The sequence below is a fragment of the Falco rusticolus genome, chromosome 1 (assembly GCF_015220075.1).
Source record: "Falco rusticolus isolate bFalRus1 chromosome 1, bFalRus1.pri, whole genome shotgun sequence".
Lineage (NCBI taxonomy): Eukaryota > Metazoa > Chordata > Aves > Falconiformes > Falconidae > Falco > Falco rusticolus.
This window is the reverse complement of record NC_051187.1, coordinates 21,809,730-21,833,061: the sequence shown is the minus strand read 5'-3', so window position 1 is coordinate 21,833,061 and position 23,332 is coordinate 21,809,730. Positions and strand designations below refer to the sequence as shown.

The 23,332-nt window shown below is 41.7% G+C and overlaps 1 protein-coding gene across 7 annotated transcripts in view; it reads left to right on the top strand.

Annotated features, from left to right (window-relative positions):
• Window positions 1–23,332, top strand: part of CUX1 (cut like homeobox 1) — a 281,213-nt gene that overhangs the window by 193,871 nt on the left and 64,010 nt on the right. Inside the window, exons 12-20 of one of the 7 annotated variants that reach the window (XM_037375045.1) lie at window positions 4,081–4,139; window positions 9,971–10,019; window positions 11,059–11,155; window positions 12,596–12,961; window positions 13,956–14,021; window positions 15,375–15,476; window positions 17,749–18,575; window positions 20,037–20,202; window positions 20,886–20,942. In XM_037375045.1, the coding sequence (XP_037230942.1) occupies window positions 4,081–4,139; window positions 9,971–10,019; window positions 11,059–11,155; window positions 12,596–12,961; window positions 13,956–14,021; window positions 15,375–15,476; window positions 17,749–18,575; window positions 20,037–20,202; window positions 20,886–20,942 (1,789 nt within the window). Of the gene's footprint in view, window positions 1–4,080; window positions 4,140–9,970; window positions 10,020–11,058; window positions 11,156–12,289; window positions 12,962–13,955; window positions 14,022–15,374; window positions 15,477–17,748; window positions 18,576–20,036; window positions 20,203–20,885; window positions 20,943–23,332 lie in introns of all 7 variants that reach the window. The other 6 variants (XM_037375041.1, XM_037375044.1, XM_037375042.1 and 3 more) reach the window with 6 other exon arrangements.

Sequence of the window (23,332 nt, the reverse complement as noted above, 5' to 3'; positions counted from 1 at the left end):
CGGTTTCACAAATTAAAGCAATGTTCTCAGACCATATCTTGGGGGAATTCTTTAATACTCTATGACTTAATGAAACAATACAGAAATACTTTCAAAATTATTGCTTCTTTATCTTCATCTGATCTAATAATCAAAACATATCCTCTAGTAACAAGACTTTTCTAACCATAATTATATTAACCCTTTGTTGCTGGGAGTTAGAGCTTCCCTGCTACCCAGTTAAAATGTAAAAGTGCCGGTTAGTAAAGAGATACATCAAATAACCTGGGTTAATTAAATATGGGCTTTTTAGTTTATCACTCTGAACTGAACTATGGCATTAGTCTAATGGGTTTTTAAAATGTTTTAAGCCCCTTAATACAGCCCATGCTATTTACCTAAGACACTTTATTTAATAATACGGTAACGATTGGTTGGCTTTTTTAAATAACATAAGAGGGGACCCAATCTGTGCATGGTCTGACATGGGTTCATTCATACAACCAATGCAAGACGATTCCTTAATGTGGAATATTTGCAAATTTAGTGTACAGAAATGCCACCAAGCCGTTCCTTCTGTCCTCTGGCTCCCTGCATTTTTTTGTGTTGGAGGACATTAGAATATATTTTGTCTGAATTAACCAGGTTGATATTTAGTGCAAGATATTAGTTCCTCCAGATTGTCTCACAGCTTGAACCTTTGTTATACCATGTTCTGTGCATTTTACAGGGTTCTTTGAGACAATTACCATACTAATACATTTTAAAACAGTCGTTGACTGGGAAGATGCCAAGTGCCTAAATGGTCTGCTTATATACAGGCATTGTGTTCTCAGTTGTTAGTTTATATTGTTTAGTAAAGTATACGTTGAGGTGCTGATTTTCCATGGCAACAATCTCTATATTAGGTACTTGGGAATGATGGATGTATGTGGGTTTTATACAATTCAAAGTAAAATATTGCTGGTTGCCATACTGCTATAACAGCATACAAGTACCTGAGAGTCTAAAACAGCTTTATTCTTTCAACAGCTTTGTTTTTCTTTTTTCTAACTCTGTTTTGTACCTAAAATCTCCAGAAATACTTTCAGCATATAGCATATCCATGTACAGAATTACATTTAATATAGTTACATTAAAATGAGAATCATTAGCTTAGTATTTTATTAGTATTATTTATATTAGTATTTTATATCTGTTTCTACAAAAGGCTTTTTTCTTTGCATATCCTTGCATAAGTATTTAACATACTAACCCAGGATATTGTTTGTTTTAAATTTATTCCAGAGCCTTTTATATGAGGACTAGCGTAAATAGCCAGCTATCCTAGAGCTCATCTGCTCTAGATCCCAAAATGTTACAAGTCACAGAGTGAAGGAAGGGGAGAACTGTAGTGTATCTTTGCTTTAAGCTGCAGAGCAGCAAAAAGCAGCTAGAAGCGGGCAGCAGAGCGACGTGGTCAGGAAGAGCTGAAAGATGCAGCGTAGGGTTTGGCAGGGTGCTCACATTGCCTGCATCAAGTTTGAAACCTGTCGGTCATGATGCTGAGTCTCCTGCCCTGTACCCAAGGGCTCTCTGGCTAACTGGTTTCATTTAAAGATCCCTCCCCAGTCTTACTGAACCCGATCTGGTGTATTAAAAAATCTAGCTGGGTTCCTTGTTAAAGTAACTCTGTTTTGCTCAGCATGGAGCTGTAGCTTGAACAGCTGTTTGAACTTCAATGGTTGCACTTGATGGTCTCAAAAGTCTTTTCCAACCTAAATGAGTCCATTTAGGCTTGCAGCACGTTGTGGCTGGCCCTCCTGGAGACTTAGAGAACCAAAGTGACACCTTGGACCCTGGGATTGTGTACTACATTTGCATGAGATTTCAACAGATGTTGGAGATCTCCAAAACCTCAAACATCTTTGATATTTGTAGGATTTCCCTGGTCACATCAACCAGGATTTTCCTAGTTCCATCAGTATCGGGGGTTTTAGCAGGGCCACAACACCTGTAGCGCTGTGTCTGCTATATACAGCAAAGTCGGTACTCCCCATAGTCCCAGTTAGTAACTGGAATTTGGTAAGGCAGGACATGTCAGAAGAAATGACTAAACTTGCCCTGTACTTATTCTAGGTGGAAAAAAAAAATGTTTTAGCTGGAATAGGCGTGTGGGTAATTTTCTTTTTAACACAACCCAAATGACTGCATGTGTTACTGTTGGGTAAGGATGCTGGGACACAAGACCTTTTAAGAGGCTGCTCATTTCGTCAATGTCCCATAGAGTGCAAATTCCACACTTAAGAACAATTCCTGCTTTCGTGCAACAATCGCTTTTGGTGGTCCATTAAGAGTTGCTTGTTGAGCAGCTGCCAGAGCAGGGCCCACCTATTACCGCCGGGAGATGCCTCTTGTCAGCAGTGGCTAAGAACTGTGGGTTGTGGTATCAAAAAGCAGGAACAGGAATTTGAGGGCTGTATATTGATAACGTGGATGTCCACTATGCCACTGCTTTTTCATATACGTACTAATGGCAAGGCAGAAGCGTCAGCAGTGCGTAAGCTGGAAGGGGCATCATAGCAAATCCTTTAAAAGATGGTAAAATAGCCTGAAGTCCAACAGAGCCCCATCATGCTGCTGTCATCATCTGAAGATGCCTCGTGTGAATTGCTGAGGTGGCAAGGATGGTGGGCTCGCCAGTTCGTGGGTGCTGTATGACACGGTGGTTGGGTTTGCTGCTTATACCCATTGGACAGCTTTGAGCTGGCCGATACCTACACACTGGCTGACTTTCCCCACTTCGTCATTCCCACTTCGAATTATTTGTCTGTTCCAGCCCTGCCTTTCATACCCCCATCCCTGTGCTGGTGCAGAACTTTATGGGGCTGCATTTTAAACGGATTTGCTAAAATTATCCAAGTTCACAGTAGCTTTTCCCTGCCTTCCTCCTGCATTCAACGAGAAGCCCAGGACTAGGTGTAGGATCTTCTTGAATTCACTTCTCCACTGAAGACCGCCTCTCCTGGACATAAAGCCCTATTTTTCTTTTTCATGTCATATATTCCTTTCATTCTCAAAGTACGTGCTCTGTCTTTGAGGCTGGTCTGTCCTTGTGTTATTTCCGTTTCCTGTGACCTTTGGGATTCTGTGCCAATTTTAACACCAAAAATTAAGTGAAGCAGAGCTACCCTGAACTTATCCATGGAAGTTGCAAGCCAGTAAGGTCTGTTCTTTCTTTGCTTAGATCAGGTGTACCTGTACTAAGCAAAGAAACGATTAGTGGGAAATTAATGTGGCTTCTGCAAGCAACGTAACGGCATCAATTATGTGTCACTATGTTTTAGGCCTCCTGAAGCATTTATCCTGTAGTGATGAGCACAGTTGTTGGGAGCTGGGTAAGGTCCAAATGTGTGGCATTGCGTTATGGATTGTGTTAGGAGGTTTGTTTCAACGTTTGTGGCATCTTTACACCGAAGAGAAGCCATTGAGACTGCCCCAGGTCAGGTAGACCTGAGCAAAAAGACCTGCTGGGTTGGTCTCAATGCTTCGTCTCCGGTGTGTAATCATATTAGTTATTGCAATAAGTAACGCTTGTAAAACAACTTGGTGCAGCTGTCTTGTTTGGGCATGAGGCATTGTACATGTCTTACAAGCCTAAGGCATTCCAGTCAACAACAGCTTCTTCAGTCTTTTTTTTTTTTTTTTTCCCCCCCCTGTAGATAAGGTTATCGAGAACTGTCGTATTATGAATACAGTATGTGCCAAAGCATCTTGCTTGTTTACTCAATTTAGCAGTTTCGTAAAAATTTCAGCTGCCCTATTTTTAATACCTTCTTCCCCGATCTCTTTATTGAACACATGACAGTGACATTGCAAACAGCCAAATTGGGACCTACTGAGTTCTGTAATGCTTGGCACTCTGTAAACAAAGGAAGGAGGTATAATTGTGTTTATGTTGAATTGGTTATAGTTTGTTTTCTAATATATGTAAATTAGGTATGAGTCATTAACCCTCACTTGTGCGCTGCTGTATATATGGAATAATTTAAAGATGATTTTGAAAAGATGATGCAGAAAAAAAATATCTAAATAATTAAATCCATGTTCTTTCTTTTAAAGCAACTGGAAGAAAAGCTGAAAGGACAGGCTGATTATGAAGAGGTTAAGAAAGAATTAAAGTAAGTGTTAAATGCTTACATAATTTTTTCACCAACTCTACTTTAGCAGTGCTTGTTACATGAAGCCACAAATCTGTGTTCTTGGAACAATAAAGAATTCAGTCAAAACCACAAAGACGGGGAAATCGGGAATATTGGCAGAAATTGCATCCAGAGCCAGTGCAACTGCTGTATCTGAGAGCACTCCTTTTTGTTGTTGCAGCAGAGTATTGGGACAGCAAATAATAGAAGTGTCCATGAAGAAAAGGTGCTAAAACTATTATCCACCAAGGGTAAAAGTTTGAAAATCTGTAGTATTTCAGGTGGACCACTCTTTAAAAATCCCCAGCCAACAGCTGAATGTAATGTGGACCAGGAATTTAATGCAGGGCCTTTGGCCATAGTATCTTTTCTATGCTTTTGCCAGCCAGTGTTCAGCACTTACCATTTTAATGTTGTGCTTGTTTCACTGTATATTTTTTGCTAATATATTGTGGTTTTAAACTAAAGCCACAAACAGCCTCTTCCTATTTCAAGGGGTTTTTTTAGAGAGACTTAAAAGAGCCTCATTTTAAACTATAACAAGATAAGCTGTCAGGTTCAGAAGAGAACTTTTTTGACTGGAAATATGTTTAGTGTCAAGGTTTAAATAACTGCAAGAACCTCCATCTCTTCTTTCATCATTGTGGCATTTTTGTGTGTATTTTAAGAAGACTGAAAAAATGTTACCTTGTTTAATGAGGTATTTCAGATGAGGCTGGTCGTCATGTGCTTTTGTTTACACATCCCTGGAGAATATGGAAAGCAGGTTTGGTTTTGCAAGCCCAATGACTGCCCAGCCCCTGGTGCTAATTCTATTGAAGCCATGCTGGCTGCAGTTCTGGTTCACTGCCAGCCGCAGCACACCCTGATGTAGGTCTATAGTTTCAGTCAAATTAAATGAATTGACCATTTTGTTGATCATTACACCTGAATATTAACTGGCCTGAAAAAAAGTCATATTTTTAGCGATACAGGTAAATACACCCATGTTCTCTCCCAAGATAAGGAAACTAAGCTTCAGATTTTGGCTGGGATTGTGCCCGCATGTAACGTATTGAATGGTAATTAGGCCACAACCTTCTAATGAATGTGCCAAAACAGCAAATGAGTTTTAAATCCTACCTGGTTTAATGCCTTTACTTTAGCTTTACTTTAGATATAAACTCATTTAGGTCCCTGTGTTCCTGGCAGTAATGCCTTTTTTTTTTTTTTTTTTTTTTTGTGTCTTTTTTTCTTTTTTACAACACTGACTTATGTGAGGGCAGGGATGAGAAGGCAGCTAAGTGGTCCAGAAGCCATGACACGGGAGTGTTCATACAGTGTTTTGCCTATTCTTGTTATTTCAAGGTGGGCCTGCAGTGAAATAGATGGGAGAACCTCCTGGAAGCGGCCCTTGTTTGGTGCCCATAAATTAGGGGGGAAAAAAAGTACGTTCTCCTGCTGTTACAGGTTTTATATCCCCTCATTTGTGGGTAGCATGTTTTTATCTGGGCGGGCTCACTTTGGAGGGACAGCCAGCTGGCTTGTAGGTGGCCTGGGGTCCATACACCATCCTGCTGGATGCAGAATGGTTAAGACCCTCAGTGAGAGCACGGAAGATGTTTGCAATGCTACATCATCACAGCAGCTCGTTCACGCCACCCTCCCTGCTCCCATCTGGTCCCAAAATCTAAATGTACATCACCTGAGAGTGACAGTACATCTGGTATCCCTCAGATATCCTGCTATGCCTGCCTTTGTGCCCTGAAACAGTGACAAAAATGAGCTGCTCAGAAGGTGCAGACACACCAAGAAAAAAGGTATCTTGTCAGTAAGGAAGAAAGAGAATAAACTTCTCAGTTGTTTTGGCACCGATGTGCTTTCCTTAACCCTCCCAAGGATGTTAGAGGCATTCTAGGCTGAAGGATCTCGTATGAGCCAACTTCTAGCCTTGGAGGAACTTACCTACGTCCACGTCAAGATCTGGGGTAGGAAGATTTTGGCTTTTGTGCCAAATGGCTTTTAAGCCTATCTGAGATCTGAGAGCTGTGTGTGTCCTTTCAGTTCCTTCTCGAGTAATACGATGGTGCCAACCCTCCTGCCTTTGAAGTCAGGATCTTACCAACAGAAAGTCGAGCTGTCCCAATGCACACTTGGCTTTAGAGTAAGATCTTTCAAGTCATCACAAGATGTACAGCTTCAAGTCACAGGATCACTCCTTTAAAAATCAGACAAGGGATCCTGAGCAACAGATTGAGTCAAGATCTCATGGGCAAAGATATTCCTAGAATCCAAAGGGGAAACATTCTGCTTCTTCATATTGCTGAGGAAAATGTCTCTTGTGACACATTTGGAGAGTAATTTTTGACACATTTAACTTTTACATTACTTGAAAAAAATGAATCTGCTGTAGTGAATATTCCTCCAAGGGCAATTTGAGATACCATCAACCTGGTTTTTAGTATATTTTGGGTTCTAAGCGTTAGGAAATTACCTGTGAAATTGCTAGAAGGCTATTTCAGGTAGCGAAGTAGGCAGAGGTCCTTCGAGCAGGCGGAGGTCAGTAAGTTTCCAGCTGAGGTCTGGATACGCGTGCCTGCTCCAGGCTCGCTGGGACATGCAGCTGCTGCAGGGTCTGGGTTCGTTGCTGAAGGTCCCAGTTAGCTGCGGGTGCTGGGAACCATGATGCTTTGGTGGAGCGGCCTGTGCAAGTGGAGGGCGCAACAGGATCGGGGCTTTAAAGCCAGACTTTGAGTGCCTAGAACCTATACACGCTATATGTTTTAAGTTGATGTGGTGGTTTGGCCCTGGCTGGAGGCCGGGTGCCCACCCAAGCCGCTCTGTCGGTCTCCTCCTCAACCAGGCAGGGGAGAGAAAATACAACGAAAGGCCTCTGGGTTGAGATAAGGACGGGGAAATCGCTCAGCAATTACCCTCACGGGCAAAACAGACTTGACTTGGGGAAATTAGTTTAATTTATTACCATTCAAATCAGAAAAAAATCTTCTCCCCACCCCGGGCTTAACTTAATTCCCCATTTCTCTACCTGCTCCCCACCAGTGGCGCAGGGGGACGGTGGGGGGGTTACGGTCAGTTCATTGCATGTTGTCTCTGCCGCTCCCTCCACCTCACACTCTTCCCCTGCTCTGCTGTGGGGTCCCTCCCATGGGCATCAGTCCTCCAGGAATTGTTCCAGCGTGGTCCCACAGGCACAGCAAACCCCCCCCACAGGGCCACGGGCCCTGCCAGGAGCTGCCCCAGCGCGGGCTGCCCGTGGGTCACGGCTCCTTCAGGCCCCCCCTGCCCCGGCGTGGGGTCCTGCCTGGGCTGCGGGGGGGGTGGGGATCTGCTCCCCCGTGGGCTCCATGGGCCGGGGGCACAGCCTGCCTGGCCGGGGGCTGCCCACGGGCTGGGGGGAATGTCTGCTCCGGGGTCTGGAGCCCCCCGCCCCCCCTGCCCTGGCCTGGGGGCTGCAGGGCTGTGCTCTCACATAGTCTCACTCCTCTCTCCTGCTGGCACAGATTTTTTTTCCCCGTCTTGATATGCTGTCCCCGAGGCGCTGCCACCATCACTGATGTGCTCAGCCTTGACCAGCGGTGTGTCCATCCAGGAGCCGGCTGGCATGGGCTCCACTGGACATAGGGGCGGCTTCTGGCATCTTCTCACATAAGCCACCCCTGTAGCCCCCCACTACCAAAACCATGCCGTGCAAACCCACTACAGCTTACTTCACGCTTCCAGCTGGTTTCAATCTGTTTCTGTAGGCAGCATGGTAGTGGTCTGAGTACATCACGTCTGCTCCTTCGAGAGCAGACAGGTTCTTTTGGTTTACTCTCACCCAGAAGGAACACGGTAGGTATGCTCCAGGACTGCTCTGCGTGGCAAACTGGAGTGCGGTAAGTGGGGATTACTGGGAGAGCTGCATTGCAAGTGTACTGATGACCTGAACTGAGATGGGAGAAGCACCTGGGAAGTTTGCCACAGGATAATTTGCTGTTACAAATTGTTTGGTTTTTTTTTTAAATTGAGATGAGTCTCCTTCTTCGATGATCATGAGGACACACGTTGCTATTTGCTGGCCTTTCAGAGGCCATATCCTGCAGAATCCATGGGAGGATGGAAACAGTTACCTACCAGAGACTGGGGGTTTCCTAGATGAGTCTCTGTGTATTTATCTCCCCCAGCACCTTGGAGGTCTGGCAGGTAGAGCTGTGCCTCTGAAGAGGTGTCCCAAGGAACGCTTGCTTTCAGCTGTGGTTAGCCACCTGAGTAAACATGCCTGTGATGTCAATATAATGTCAGGATCTCTTGAGAAATGGAGCCGTTAATGCACAACTTCTCTCCTTGACTGGCATGACTCCGTTAATAGCAGAAAAGAGGCACTTAAACACGTGGGTGAGCTGGTGTGCCCACGTAAAGCAGAGTCTTAACAGCGTTACTTTATGTACTTGTGTATTGGGTGATGGCTCTACCCTGCAGCCATTTCTGCTGGCTAAACGTATCATCCAGTGATGCTGGATGATGAAACTGGTGGCCAGAAGTTTGTGATTTTATGAATTGTATTTGTAGAAGTGCCTGCCAGAATTAAGACTGCATGCGGCGAGTATGCGCAGATGCGAAATACCTGAGGTTTCTGTCACAGAATGACTTCCCTTCCTGGGATTTGCTATGACTTTGAATGATCCCGAATGACTCACTGAGACCGCTGAGTTCCAGAATGTCACTTAATGGACATCTGATTCTGGATTAATGCATGGGCAGATTTACAGAGGAGCTGGACGCCGCATGGTCTGCGGCAGTTAATGAGTGCTGGGTGCCTGGCTGACTCCTGGTGACATCCAGAACCAGTCCCTACGTCTTAGCCCTGGCCTTCTGCCTTTTTTGACTCAGTTTCCACATGTAATACATGATTAAACATTTTCTCCCTGCCTCTCAAAGTTCCTGGTGCTTTATACATTAAGAACGCTGTATAAACACTATCTATATCTGTTTATGTATTTTTCTTCAACAAATGAATGTCGTCTTTATACAACGAAAAGCTGAAATAATTTATCGCTTCAGTCTGAGGAAGTTAACGTCCTGCCTGCAGCAGGTCTGTTTAAAAAAATTTATAAGACAAAGCACAGTAATAAGTTTCTATTCCTGTAAGACTCTCCATTTGCCAGACGATACAACTCTAACTGGAAGACTTTGAAGGGAGACGTCCTTTGACCACTCAGTATTTATATAAAATATTGACAATGAGACTATCAGATTCTTCTCTTAATGTACTTATAAATATTTGGATCTTTCATATTTCTTAAGAAATATTGTGCCATTTTGTCTTCCCTTTGCCACAGAACTCGGAGGTTATTAAAATGAAAAACTGCCTTTTAGCCTGTAGTGTCTTGGTCGGGAAGATTAGTTGTGCATATTTTCCTTGCTGTGTGAGCTGGTGTATATTATACAAAGTAGTGTAACTGTGCTGGTGATTCCCTTGTTTTTTGTTGCTTTGCTACAACTTTTTCATTCCCTTCAAGCTTCACAGATAAATTTATATTGCTTCTGACAGCTTAAAATGTTATATCCTTATTAACCTTTAAATTTACGCTTTAAAATGGCCTGGTGGGATTGCATATGGAATGATTTAGATGACGCTTGAGAAAATTTTCTTATCCAGTAACTAGTTTGAATAGTTATTTTGTATTCATTACGAGACTGTGTTACTGCAAGGAAAGTTGTTATCACTCGTAGTGTTGCTGGAGAGTAGGAAATGATAATGTTAATGCTCATTAGTGGAGTTGTTATGAAAAGAAGAAATAGAAAATAATTGTTTTTTCTACCTTCCGCAGTATATTGAAATCCATGGAGTTTGCACCATCTGAAAGCTCTGGTGCGCAGGTACTGAACCTACTTTTGTTTTCTTACTTCGGCAGTTCAGTTAATTAACAAAGATTTTTGTCTTGCAATTCACTGGTGTTGGCTTGGACAGTTTCCTGTTGGTGATGAGACATAGGAGTTGATCATTGTTTTCCTGATGTTTCTTTATGTAAAAAGCTGAACTGAACATTTTTTGCCTGTTGATTTCTTTTAAGTGGTCAAGGACAAAGACTGACGTTTTCAGCTGTGCTGGAGTGAGTGGATAACCGTAATGTTCTGCAGTTGAGTCTTGTAAAGATGCTGGAGTTGGTGTGCAGCTATGCTGATATTTGCATGTTTCTTGTACTGACAGTACGCTGAGCCCCACAATTTTAACATTTTTAAGTCTTCGTTAGCCTTGAAAATAATGTTCGTGAAAGAAAACAAACCTTTGAGTACTGAGAAAGCAGGACAAAGCTCTGCTCATCCAGCAAATTAATCTTACTTAAGTTTAAAGGTTATGAATTAAATTCCTGCTTCTGAAATCTGAACAGAATATTAATATACTGGGATTAATTTTCAATATATTTTTTAATGATCAAGGGTTAGTTATTTAGTGGAAGATAAATGGCAGGTTTCTGTGACTGATTTTATTTTTGAACAAACTGTTTATGCTGAAACACAGCATTTCAAGGAAATGCTTAACTTGGGTCAGTTGACCTAAAAGAAATAATATAATCTTAACTCCTGTTGTAAATCAGATTAAAAGAAGTCTACAGCTTTTAAATTGAAAGAGTGCCAGTACCGTTTCAAAATAAGTAGGATTAAGAAAATGTTCTGTTACTTATTTCGAAATAATGCAGAATTGATGAATGATTTACAATGAAAATTAAACAGTGAATCTCTTCTATGGCTCACGGAGGAGCACTGAGTGATTCCTGCAAATACATGCACGGTGAATTCCCTAGCTGTGTGCATAACGGAGATGAGCGCTTGTTTTCTTCTTCTGAAATCCTTTTGAGTGCCTGAGTGAAACTCTTAATGCTTTTAGAAACAAACCTCCCACTTTGATTTTCTTTAGGATGCATCTAAACCGCTGGAGGTGCTGCTGCTGGAGAAGAACCGCTCCTTGCAGTCTGAGAACGCCACGCTGCGTATCACAAATAGTGACCTGAGTGGTAGGTTGACACGATTTTTGGCTAATTCTGGTTTGTTTGCTGTCTTGTAAAGGGAGGGAGGGCTGAGTGAGAGGTGAATGTCTGAGCTAATGCATGGCAGAAAGATTAAGAGGCAACAAGAGCACTGAATAACGTTTGATTTCTGCAGTTTTATAGGCTGGATAATAAAATAAAACTTGGAGACCTCAGAGAGTCTTTAAAGGTTAGGGAAGAGAGGCATTACGAGATGTACCAAGTGGTAGCATTTGAGGGTATCTTCTGTTTTGGGAACAAATTCATCCGTGGCACCAGAAGTCTCTTCCCCCACACACAATGTTATGCAGAATGTTTGCATATAGAACACAGTAACCTTCCTGTCTGATACGCTTAGATATACTACCACAGCAGGTCAGCTTGGAAAAACAAAATACTTTCTTTTTAGCAAAGTGTGTTTGCCGTTGAGCTTTCGTAATGTGGGCTTTTTACATCTTGCGTGCACATTTTTCAAATGGCAAGTCATGGAATTTCCAGATACTTGAATGCTTATGGTTTTTGCAGCTGGAAGCAAGTTAAAAGTTGCCACTGGCCCTGGGATTACTGAATTCTGAAGCGTTTTATGACTTTTAACTGAGTGATCTTGGTGCATCCACCTAATGGTGATTCCTTTATTCAAATTGGTTTGTCCCAAAATGTAAATGTTTGCTGCATTTGGGTTCAGTTAGGTCCAATGAGTAATGTCTTGAATGAGAGACAACAAAGAGACTTGCTGTCTGTAACTGCTTTTATTTTAAATGTATAACTGCGCTTCATGTAACTGTTCTAGTTTTAATGTTTGTAAGGGGGATTCTCCAGGCTGCAACATACAAGAAAGGTGCAAACATGAAATGCATGTTGTTTGTTTTGGGGGCCTTGTTTGGCTTATTAAAATTACAATTATGGAAAAAAAGAAGAAAAAAAAGCACAAAAAAACCAACAACAAACAAATGAAAACAAACCAAAACCAAAACCGAAACCAAAAATCCCACCACCGCTTCATTGGCCCTTGGAAATCTGCACTTTTTTTTTTTCCCTTTGCGGGGCAAACTTTGCATTTTTTTATCTTGGTTTTTCCCTCTTTGATCCCCCATAATGCATTATGTTTGACCTTCCTTGTAGGGTCAGCCAGGAGAAAAGGGAAAGACCAGCCTGAGAGTCAGCGTCCTGCAACCTTGCCGGCCTCCCCTCCTTCTCAGTTGCTCCGCAACGCGGGGGAGCAGGCTCCCAGTACTAATGGTACACACCAGTTCTCACCAACGGGTTTAAGTCAAGACTTTTTCAGCTCATCCCTGGCGAGCCCCAGCTTACCCCTGGCCTCCACAGGAAAATTTGCACTAAACTCTCTCCTCCAGCGACAGCTAATGCAGTCCTTCTACTCCAAGGCAATGCAGGAAGCAGGAAGCACAAGCATGATTTTTTCAACAGGTCCTTACAGCACAAACTCCATATCTTCCCAAAGTCCGTTACAACAAAGTCCGGACGTAAATGGCATGGCCCCATCTCCCAGCCAGTCAGAAAGTGCTGGGAGCATCTCTGAAGGCGAGGAGATAGACACAGCCGAAATTGCACGTCAGGTGAAAGAGCAATTGATCAAGCACAATATCGGACAGCGGATATTTGGACATTATGTGTTGGGACTGTCGCAAGGGTCTGTGAGTGAGATACTAGCCCGGCCAAAGCCATGGAATAAACTGACTGTGAGAGGCAAGGAGCCCTTCCATAAGATGAAGCAGTTCCTCTCGGACGAGCAGAACATCTTGGCTCTTCGCAGCATCCAGGGTAGACAAAGAGGTAAGCGCTCGCCAGCTGAGGGTCTCGCCCTGTTTTCCTGTTAGTTACAAACATTAAAAGCTGAAAGCTTCCCTGTACGGGGCCAGTTGTGTGTTGCTGCTGGTTTCACCCAAAATCAGAGGTCAGGTACAGAAGTACAGCTTCTAACTCCGCTGTTCAGCACTCAAGCAGGTTAGTATCTTTGCTTCTGCTTTTTTTAGCTGCTGACTTGGGTTTGTCAGCAGGAGCAGGCAGCAGGGACACTGCCATCCCTCCCTTCCCAGTAGCTCCATGTCAGAGCTAAATACAGAGTGAAAAGGTTCAGTAGCTACTGAGAGTATCTGCCCTCAGAAATACTTCAAGGTTTTTATTTAGGTTTGGTTATTGAGACCAGACTTTTGTTGTGTCTTGTGTGATTTATTTTTTCCCCAAAGTGTTTTGACAAAATGTCATGTGATGCATGAGATGAGTAACTTAAAAAAAAATCCTAATTTAAAGCAGCTTTGCATATTTAAGGCAGCGATTTTAAGAAATAACATGCATTTCATTGTGATTCATCTTAAGTGAAGACTGAGATTTACATTTAGAGAAACTGCAAAGTAAGTTGTTTACAGTCAAGAAATACTGGAAAAGGCAGGCAGGGTTTTCCTAGATTTTGTTTAATTGAAAGTGCACACTGTTAGATTTATAATCTGTTCTTCCTTTTGATGATTGTACTTGAGGGGATTATCTGCCCATCTTTAACCTCTTCATTTTTGGTATCTCTAGACATTTATTTATATCTGTCTAATCTCCTTTCCGAACGTAGCTGTAATCTTTATTAACAAATCAGCCAGCCTTGCTTCTTCCAAAGTAGCCAGCTCCTCCAGCGCTCAGACAAAGGCTTGAGGGGGCGAGGACAGCTTGAACCCTGGCGGTCAGAGACAGGCTGCTAGCTTCTCATGTCACACAGCCCATGATGTCAGAGCAACCATCCCCTGATTGTTTTGTTCTTACCAAACTTGTTTTTCAACAGAGAATCCAGGCCAGAACCTGAACAGACTATTTCAGGAAGTACCGAAACGAAGAAATGGGTCTGAAGGTACGTCACAGGCAGGTGTTTTTCTTTGCAGTCAATACCTAGGAAGTGGAGTGTGCTTTAGCTGTGTGTTTCCTTAAAACTGTGCAGTTTGATTCTGGCCTGGAATCTGATAGAAAAACAGACAGTAAGTATAAAACAAACCATGGGTTAGATGAGCACTTCGCTTTTTCTAATTCTGCTGCTGCTGTACTAACGTAACCCTGTTTGGATACTTCTTCCACTCCCAACCTCACTGAGTACGCAGATTAAAAAAAAAAAAAAAAGATAAGTGATAGAAGTGGCTTTATAAAGTCATCAGATCTGTTGAAATGCTCTCTTTGCTGTTTTTGTGATTTTGGAGGGAGAAGGTTGCACAATTGCAACATCAATCGCGTACTGCTGCTCTAGATTTACTTCTTTCTTCTCACGGGGCTTACGTTGACAAATAATACGCTGTTAAATTAGCGCGATACTTACTTCACTATGGTGTATGAAAAAGGCAACAAGACACGTGAACATCAGATCAATAAATTACCACTGAGCAGGAAGTACGAACATTTTCCTTCACGATAGATTAGTTGCAGATTTTGTTCTTTTAGCAAGACAAGAGGCAGAAGAAAAAACAAAAATGGGTACCCCAAAACTGTAGTTGTTTTGACTCCAGTCAGAAATTATCTAGCTCACTGACAAATGATAAGCTCATAATGAAAAATGCAGTTAAGTGCAGTAGCATTCACAGTCATAGTTTTCCTTCCGTTTCTTCCCTTTAGAGGTTAAAAAAACCGAAACAACCAAGTAATAGCTCTTAGCTGGAGAGTACTTCAAATGGTATCTGTGTTTAAATGACTGTTTTTCTTAATATATTAACCTCTAGAAAGTTAAAAATTATTTTTATCTAGTTACTTTTTAATTCTGTTTTGGGCTGAATGTATACTCATCCTACTTTGCCTAGCAGCTGATGCAATTTATAAGTTTATTCCTGATCTTACAGTTTTAGCTTTCTTCCTTTCCCCTCTGGTTCTTTTCCCTTCTGTTTCCTCTCCCCCTCAAAAAAAAAAAAAAAAAAAAAAAAAAGGGAAAAAGTAGACCTATATATTATCCTGGAAAAGGAATATATGACCACCTAGTTCTTTCTCTGACGATGTCAGTGTTCTCGTCGGTCCAGTGCAGCTAGCAGGCAGGCTTTTGCACAGCAAAGATATTTTACTACGTTAAGTATGTTCTTGGTGTTGTAAATGTAGGTAAAGCTCCTATGTGAACTGTCACGCGGTCATGCGTGCCGTATATCAGTATGTACTGCCTGTCTTTGTGTTAAAGAAACAACCAAACCAATAGAAGTTTTCCCAGTGTCATCAGTTTTGTTTTCCTCTTCAGGTAATATAACCACAAGAATCCGAACCACAGAGTCTGGCTCTGATGAAGCCATCAAATCCATTCTCGAACAAGCCAAAAGGGAGCTGCAAGTACAGAAAACAGGTACGCTCTCATTTTGTCTCTTGCTCCTTTTATTTCAGAATTTAATTAAAACAATTACCATGAGCTTTCTGGTCAGTTAATTATATTCTTAAAACCTTGAATGTAGGTTTGAAGAGCTTTTTTTTTTTTTTTTTTTTTTTTTATTAGTATTATTTAGCGGAGTTGTTTCTGTCTATAAGACACCCCAAGTTCAGGTTACACATGTCACAGCTTGGCAGGGTCCCTGCTCAGCGCTCTGCCTGCTCTGCTCTGCCCTGCTCCCGGGGGAGCAACGCTGTGAGGTTTCTAAACACGTTTTTCCACATGCAGAGCTCTCTGCCTTCTTTACACTGCTCCAGACCTGCGGGCAGTCGCTCTGCAGGGGGAACCTACAAAATCCTTTCTTCTGCCAGTTTGCTCCTTGGAAAGGGAATGGCTCCTGCTTTCTCTTCTCTCTAACTCAAGCCCTAGGGACACAACTGCATGGGCGAGGGAACTGCATGGATTTGTCGGGGTGAAGGTCACGACCTAGCCAGCGACTACCAGTCACATAGTGCCATCGTACTGAGGACATCACGTACTGAAATTATAATATAGGCAAACTCAGTTCTGACTTTTGTACAGCTTTATTTTTGGTTACAAAATGTATTCAGTGAATGAATGGCAAATCCAAAAAGCGTTTCCTTTCCCGAAAACATCATTAATTTTACATCTTAGCCTGAGATAAGTTTAATTCTCATTGTGTGCTGTCATGTAGTTAACATTTCTGTCTACTCCGTAGCCCTTCCTAAAAGTTTCCAGTACTGCTAAAGCACTAATGCTGAAGTAGAAAGTACTGTGCAAGACTTTAGTTTTGTTTTTTAAAGTAAATATTGATTTAGGGGTTTGGGTAGTTGCCTTTTAAATGAAAACTAAGCTAATCTCATGGCAGAATTTTTATAAAAGAGTAGTTAATATACGATTTAAATAAAATTGCTTTATAAAAGTAATGATGACATAGAGAAAAACATGGGCTGTGTGCAGGAAACTGCAAGTACGTTGTTCAGTAGCATGTTTCATCTGCGAGTCTCAGGCTTCCTTTCAAATATTAATTCAGCCTCAAAAATCCCTATGAAACCAGTAGATAAAACAGAAGAGAGAGCCCCACTGTCTTTTTTCCCATTTCTTAGCTTTTCATCTATTTTATAGTGAGTGACAGGAAGGAACGTAGGGAAGCAAATTTGGAAATGTATTCAGATGAGGCATAATATTACTAGAATAATAGGCAGCATGTTTCAAATCTTACTTCGCTTTGAGGCCACTTCTTGCAGTGTATGGGTTCCCTGTTACTATCTAGTGCTTCACTTTCCCCGTTCTTTATAGAGTAGCTTTCAGAGGAATTGAGTTTCAAGCAGCAGGGACCTCAGCGGAGGCTAACTTAAATGGAAACAGATGCCATTGCGAAAACCTCTGGGCTCTGCAGAGATCGTTCTACCCCCGTGTTCCAGGCTCTGCTCATCCCCGACGGCTGCAGCACAGCCGCATGAGTCCTGGTTCACCACTGTAATACTGCATTTAGGTGTTAATTCTTCTGAAAAAGTGCCCGTGGCTCCATTCTAGGGCTTTAGATAAGGCGGAGAGTGATGGGCAGGCATCTGCCTCATTTTTGTAGAGCTGTTTATTTCAGTGGTTGGGACCACGAAACAAGGAAACAGGAAGCAGGAGCATATTTAGCTTGTCAAACAAAATAATGAAGTCTCTTTCTAAAGTTCTTGCTCTGTTGTAATTTGTGTGTCATGTTTTTGGAGTTAAAAGGACTCACCTGATTTATATTGTAAGAGGGTATTAATAGTCAGTCCAGGTGAATGCAGCTGTGTTCAGCCTTGAGTGTGTGTTACGCTTCATTTGTGGAGACAGAGAGAAGTAAAAGGTTAAATAACTTTGTAAATAAAACCATAAAATGTTATTGACCGCTTGGGGGTAGGGGAGGAAGAAGGGAAGGCTTGATTTTCAAAGGCATTTATTTGAAAATTTTTACAATGGTGGAAAACGTGCAAGTAGTACTAGACTTCTGCAGTTGAGTCTGTGCGTGCAAACGTCCAGCACTTTGGCAACTATAAAAATTTTCCAGTGAAGAACTTTGGAAATCTTACCTTATTTTGAAAAGCACAAAGCTTTGCTTAGTGAAAACTCCTCCCTCCCATCCAGAAATGTATTGCAGCCCTTTTTCTGACTGGGAAATAGTTACAGTAGCACGTGTTGAATATAAAGCATATTCCTCTGTTGCATTTAGTCTTTTGGTTGTTTTTCATAGCTGAGCCGGCTCAGCCGCCTTCTGCATCTAGCAGTGGCAATTCTGATGATGCTATTCGATCCATTCTGCAACAAGCCCGACGTGAAATGGAGGCACAGCAGGCTGCCCTTGAACCTGCCTTAAAAACACCACCTTTATCTCAAGCTGACATTTCTATCCTGTCCCCCAAACTAGTATCTACACCTGCAATGTCTTCGGTTTCCAGCTATTCTCCTTTGGCCATATCCCTGAAGAAACATTCATCTGTCACTGATTCCAGTATCTCTGCATTGCAGAACCTCTCTGGGCTCAAAAAGGAGCCTCAGGAGGCACCTGTTCTAGAGCTTCATGGAATAAGTGATTCTGCCCAGGGTATGTTGAGGCATGTTAAAAATGAGTTGGGACGTGGTGGTGTTTGGAAGGACCATTGGTGGAATACTGTGCAGCATGAGAGAAGAAATACAGCTCTTCCTGAAGATGTAAAAGTTGAGGAAGCCAGTGGTGGAAAAGAAAAGGTCAGCAATCAGACTAGGCCAGATCGTAGCCAGCTCCAAGGACCATCTTCTTCAGAGTATTGGAAAGAGTGGCCAAACGCTGAATCACCGTACTCGCAGAGTTCTGAATTGAGCATGACTGGGGCGAGTCGCAGTGAGACACCACAAAATAGCCCACTCCCTTCATCCCCTATCGTGTCTTTGTCAAAACCATCCAAACCTTCAGTTCCTCCACTGACACCCGAGCAGTATGAGATTTATATGTACCAGGAAGTGGATACGATAGAGCTAACGCGGCAGGTCAAAGAAAAGCTAGCAAAGAATGGCATCTGCCAAAGGATCTTTGGGGAAAAGGTAAAGAAGTGGTTCTCTCTTGTTACACCAGTATTGTGAATGTTGCTCATGACGTTGGTACGGAGCTCAGTTTAACGGCGGGGGATAAGGCACCTATGTCTGATGGAAAAATGTTTTGTTCCGTATGTTAAGTATTTTCAAAATAAGCTCACAAAGGAGAGTATTAGTTGTCCTGTATTTGGTGAATCGCCTAGTTTTTTATACAATGATTGGCTTCAGCCAGCTGTAATTAGAAATGGGGCCCCGAGTTTAGAAATGTTGAAAGCTGAAGCAAACGTTATTGAGACTCAGTATTTCATGCCTAATGTAATGAATTCATGGAATATTTGAGTAGTGCCATTGTCATGACTGGAGAGTCTTAAATTTGTTAGAAGTGAAGATTATGGACACAAGAGCATTTTTCTTCTTTTTTTTTTTTTTTTTTTTATATTTGGAAATGTGCACAAAGGTACTTAAACAAACACGCAGAAAATCCCCTACCTCTCCTTAGTCTGAAGTCAGGAATTCGCAGTCATTTCTTACACCTGGTGATTGCTATCTTAGCGTGCTTTGAGACGTTTTTAAGCAATGTTTGATTACAGATACGCCATGCACGATAAGGTTTTCTGAATTTCTCATGCCGTGGGCCCTAAGCATTGAACATGTGGGATTTTGGGGTGGTCCCTGACCACCAGAAAACACCTCCCACACTGTAAGAAGTGGTGGACATCTGGTGTTTCTTCTTCCTATAAAGAATTGAATCAATATAAAAGTATAATAGGAGCTGGCATCGCACTATTGCCTTTTCACTAAGATGTAAAATGAAAAAGCTGACCTCTCGGGGTCATTAAAGATCCCATGGCAGCTTTCATTAAGTATGATTTTTAACTCCTGTACCTGTGCTGAATTCCAGGCAAATAATTGCATTCTGCCTGTCTGAAATTCCCCCTTTGCTGCAGTCGGCTCTATTCTTAAATATTTACTTACGTGGAACAGCCGCTGCTACAGGTGAAAACACACATCTTTATAATTCATACCAAAAAAATGAACCAAATATAGGCCTAGTCTCAAAAGTCCCAATTATTTTTGTTTGAGAACAAAATACATGCCAATCATTGCCTGTTTTATCTGCCTGTGTGTGCCTGGACTCTGTGTTTTTCCTGTTAAAACCGATGAAACTATTTGACACAAAATATGAAAAGCATGCAAATCTCGCACCATCCTTCTGCCGTTTGTGCTGCCGCTCCGTTCCTGCCGGAAAAAAAAAAAAAACAAAACCACACTCCAGAAGGAAACCACGGCAGGAGAAAAACATTTCCATCTGAGTACCTACAGATGTCATTTTGCAGTTTTACTAATTGTCCGTATGAAAACGATTCGAGCGCTGTAGCAGTAAAGGAAACCAAAGTGACTTAAATTACACACACACCCTGCTTCCACATCCAATGTGTTAACGTGCCGTTCTTGGTTGCTTCACTTCAGGTATTGGGGCTGTCCCAAGGAAGTGTCAGTGACATGCTCTCCAGGCCAAAGCCATGGAGTAAATTGACCCAAAAAGGCCGAGAACCATTTATTCGTATGCAGCTCTGGTTGAATGGTGAGCTGGGACAGTGTGTCCTGCCTGCACAAGGGCAACAACAAGGACAAGGTAATTAAAATTCCACTATGTTGTTTGAGTTGAGGAGGAGGAAATCTTTTTTTTTTTCCTTCTTTTTTTTTTTTGTTCCTTTTTTTTTTTTTTTTTGGTTAAATTTGCAGTAAGCAAGCCTTGCACCCGGTGCTACTCCAGGCATTACTGGAAGTGGCAGCGTCCACCCTTGCAGCCCAGCTGGTCCCTAGGAGGACACACTGGGAATGTTTACGAACGAAGCACTCGTTTATGCGTAATTGATAAGCAGCACTTACCAAGTTCCTAATTAGGATGATATTATCTAGGCATGAATATGATACATAATTCAAAAAAATTTTGGCCCAAGAGCTGGAAAATCTCGTGCACTGTTTTCTAGGGTTACATAGGGGATTGTGATTGTTCCTAGGAGAGTATCGATTGCTTTCTCAGGAGGTGAGCTAGAAGAACTAAGCTTTAAAGGGGGAACGCTGTGTTGCAATTACGCTTTTATGTGGCTTTCTCTTATCCTAATACCTATTGATACAGAAAGGCTAGACTCGAGTTTGGCCTCAGTTGTACCCTGATAATGCCACTGACTTAAATGAGCAGCACGCCTTTGCTGAGGTCAGCAGTTTGCTATTTGTTGAGCCTGCTTACTGTTTAGTTTGTGGTTTGGCATCTCCTTTTATTGTTCCCTGATTTTCCTCTCCTCTCTTATCTAGTCCTTCACTCTGTGACATCATTACAGGATTCCCTACAGCAGGGATGTGCAAGCTCAGGTAATCAGCTGGTTTCAATGATTTGCTCTGAAATAATTCTCTGTGCTTTTTGTTACATTTCTTTTGCTTTGATGCCGAGAGGTTTCTTGCGTTTTGTTGTATCATACAGGAGTCCCTTCAGTTTTTTTTATTAACACAGTTAATTCCTCGTTCTCTCCTTGTTGCTATGGCAGATGTAGGGAGTACACATATTTAGCTGCATATATTAGGTAAAAAGACTCTGATCTTAGAGATCATTGGCTCTGTAGGGTTTTTTTTACCATAGTTCAGCTTATCAACTTGACATGTGACAATGGCTGTAAAACAAGCCTTTCGTTTGTAATGTGATCTACATACTCCAGCTGCCTTACTCGCTGGCATATTTTTTTTTTCCCACTTCCCTTTGCACAAAATCTGCTTTGTTAATTTGAAGGTGGGGAAAAGACCACGGTATGCCTTTCTTTTTCAAGCTCCGTTAAATATTCTGAGCCGACTTTTTTTTTCTCCCTCCCCTTTCCGTTTGCAAAAAAGCAGATGCAGCAAAGATGAGTGTCAAGGAGAAGTGAATTGCTAAAGGTTTTGTAAGATGGCCACGGTATAGGAGGGAGGCTGGAACAGAACAGCTGTGTTCCTGCTGTTAGATACCAAACTCTACCCACACAGACTTTTTACCAATGATACGCTTAACTGACGTAAACCACTTGGCTGTTCTCTAGTCTAGAAAAAGACTTGTGCCCTGCTCTGTACTTACAGCCCGTACCCTGTACTGGAGAATTATTGCATTTCAGGATACAGAGAAGGATGGGTTGTGCTCTTCTTCGACTTTTCTGCCATTCTGAAACACTTTTTTTTTTTTTTTTCCTGGAGCTTGCTGGCTTTATTCTGAGTATTCCAACCAAACTGCTTTTTCTCTCTACGGGGAAACTATTTTGCATTCTAAAAAGATTTTACTAGAAGAAAATCCGTGATGATATTCAGTCCACGTTTTTCTTAAGGAGAACAGTTGAAAATAAATAGATAAAAGGAAAAAAAAATGTCCCTGGTAAAAACAAGCCACAAAAACAAAACCAAAATGGGAAAAAATCATTTGCAATCATAGGGCTATTGTTATTGATAGCCAAGCGTTTAGAGAACATGGAAATTTCCCGCGATATTTTATACACTGCTGTTCATTAAAAGCATGCCATTGACTACTTGTTTGTAGCATCAATACTATGCAAGAGTAACTGTTACAGTTATAAACGCCTAAGACAGCGTGGAAAGTGCGAGTAATTAATTGTAACCATTTTAAGAGGAATTTGAAATCAGAGGAGCTGGGAAAAAGCTGCATTGTTATTGCTAATCATCATATTTATGACTAACTGTAATTATAATAGATTGAAAGACAAGCCCATAGTATTAAAATCCGACCACCTTCTGGATTCCCATGAGGATCGCTGGTAGCTGAAAGTGATTTCCTTCAGGAAGTTCAGTTTTGCTGCTGTGATATTTTGCTCCCCTCCCACACTCCCAATCTCGTTTGTCAGTTCCTGCCCTTGAGCTAATATTTTGTGAGGCAACACATTGCTATCAGCTAATAAAATCATATTATTGATGATCGCCCTCCTTCTTTCCTTAAAGCAGACTTACAAATGAGAAAATGGGCTCGTGCCCTTTTCTTCCTCCTTTCCAGCGATAAAAAATAAAATTGTTGTACAAGACATCCTTTTCTTGGTGCTTTTCTCCATATAAAGGGAAAAGGAAGGTTGTGCCACCACACAGAACAAAAGAGCAAAACCAAGTTATTTGAATAAGGAAGGGCAGTTTGGTAATTTTCTTTTATTAGCAGCTGTTCTGTAATTAAAAGCGCAGCAAACAGTTTGGAAAAGGTAATAATAATTACGCATTTGTGAAAGATCCTCCACTCCAGGGTAGGAAAAAAAAAAAAAAAAAAAAGACAGCTCCAATTTTCTGGTCTTCTGAGACATTTCCCAGGAAAATCAAGGCAGAAAAGGTTGCATACTTGTAATTTTAAAACAGAAATTAATCAGAACAATTTTGAAATGAGAAAAAGGTCTGGAGCCTTTTCCATGTAATATAATTGGTTTGGAACTTGTTGAATGCATGAAGGGAAAGAAGTGAAATTAAACTAATACATTCAGTGGCTCCTGAGTGCTTTGCCAAGAAGGTCTTCAGTGTACAGAGTGTCAACATGCATAGTAAAGTCTCCAACTTTTATTAGCTGTGAGTATTTTCATTACTGTTTGGCACTATTCTATCAAACTAGCAAGATTTTCTGGATTTCTGACCCAGTTAGTTACACTTCTAGATCATAAGGTTTTGATTAACACCTCATTCATGAAAATCTATTCTTTTGTCTGGTGATTTTCCATTGTCACACGTGGACAGATGGACCCATCAGTCTTCTATAT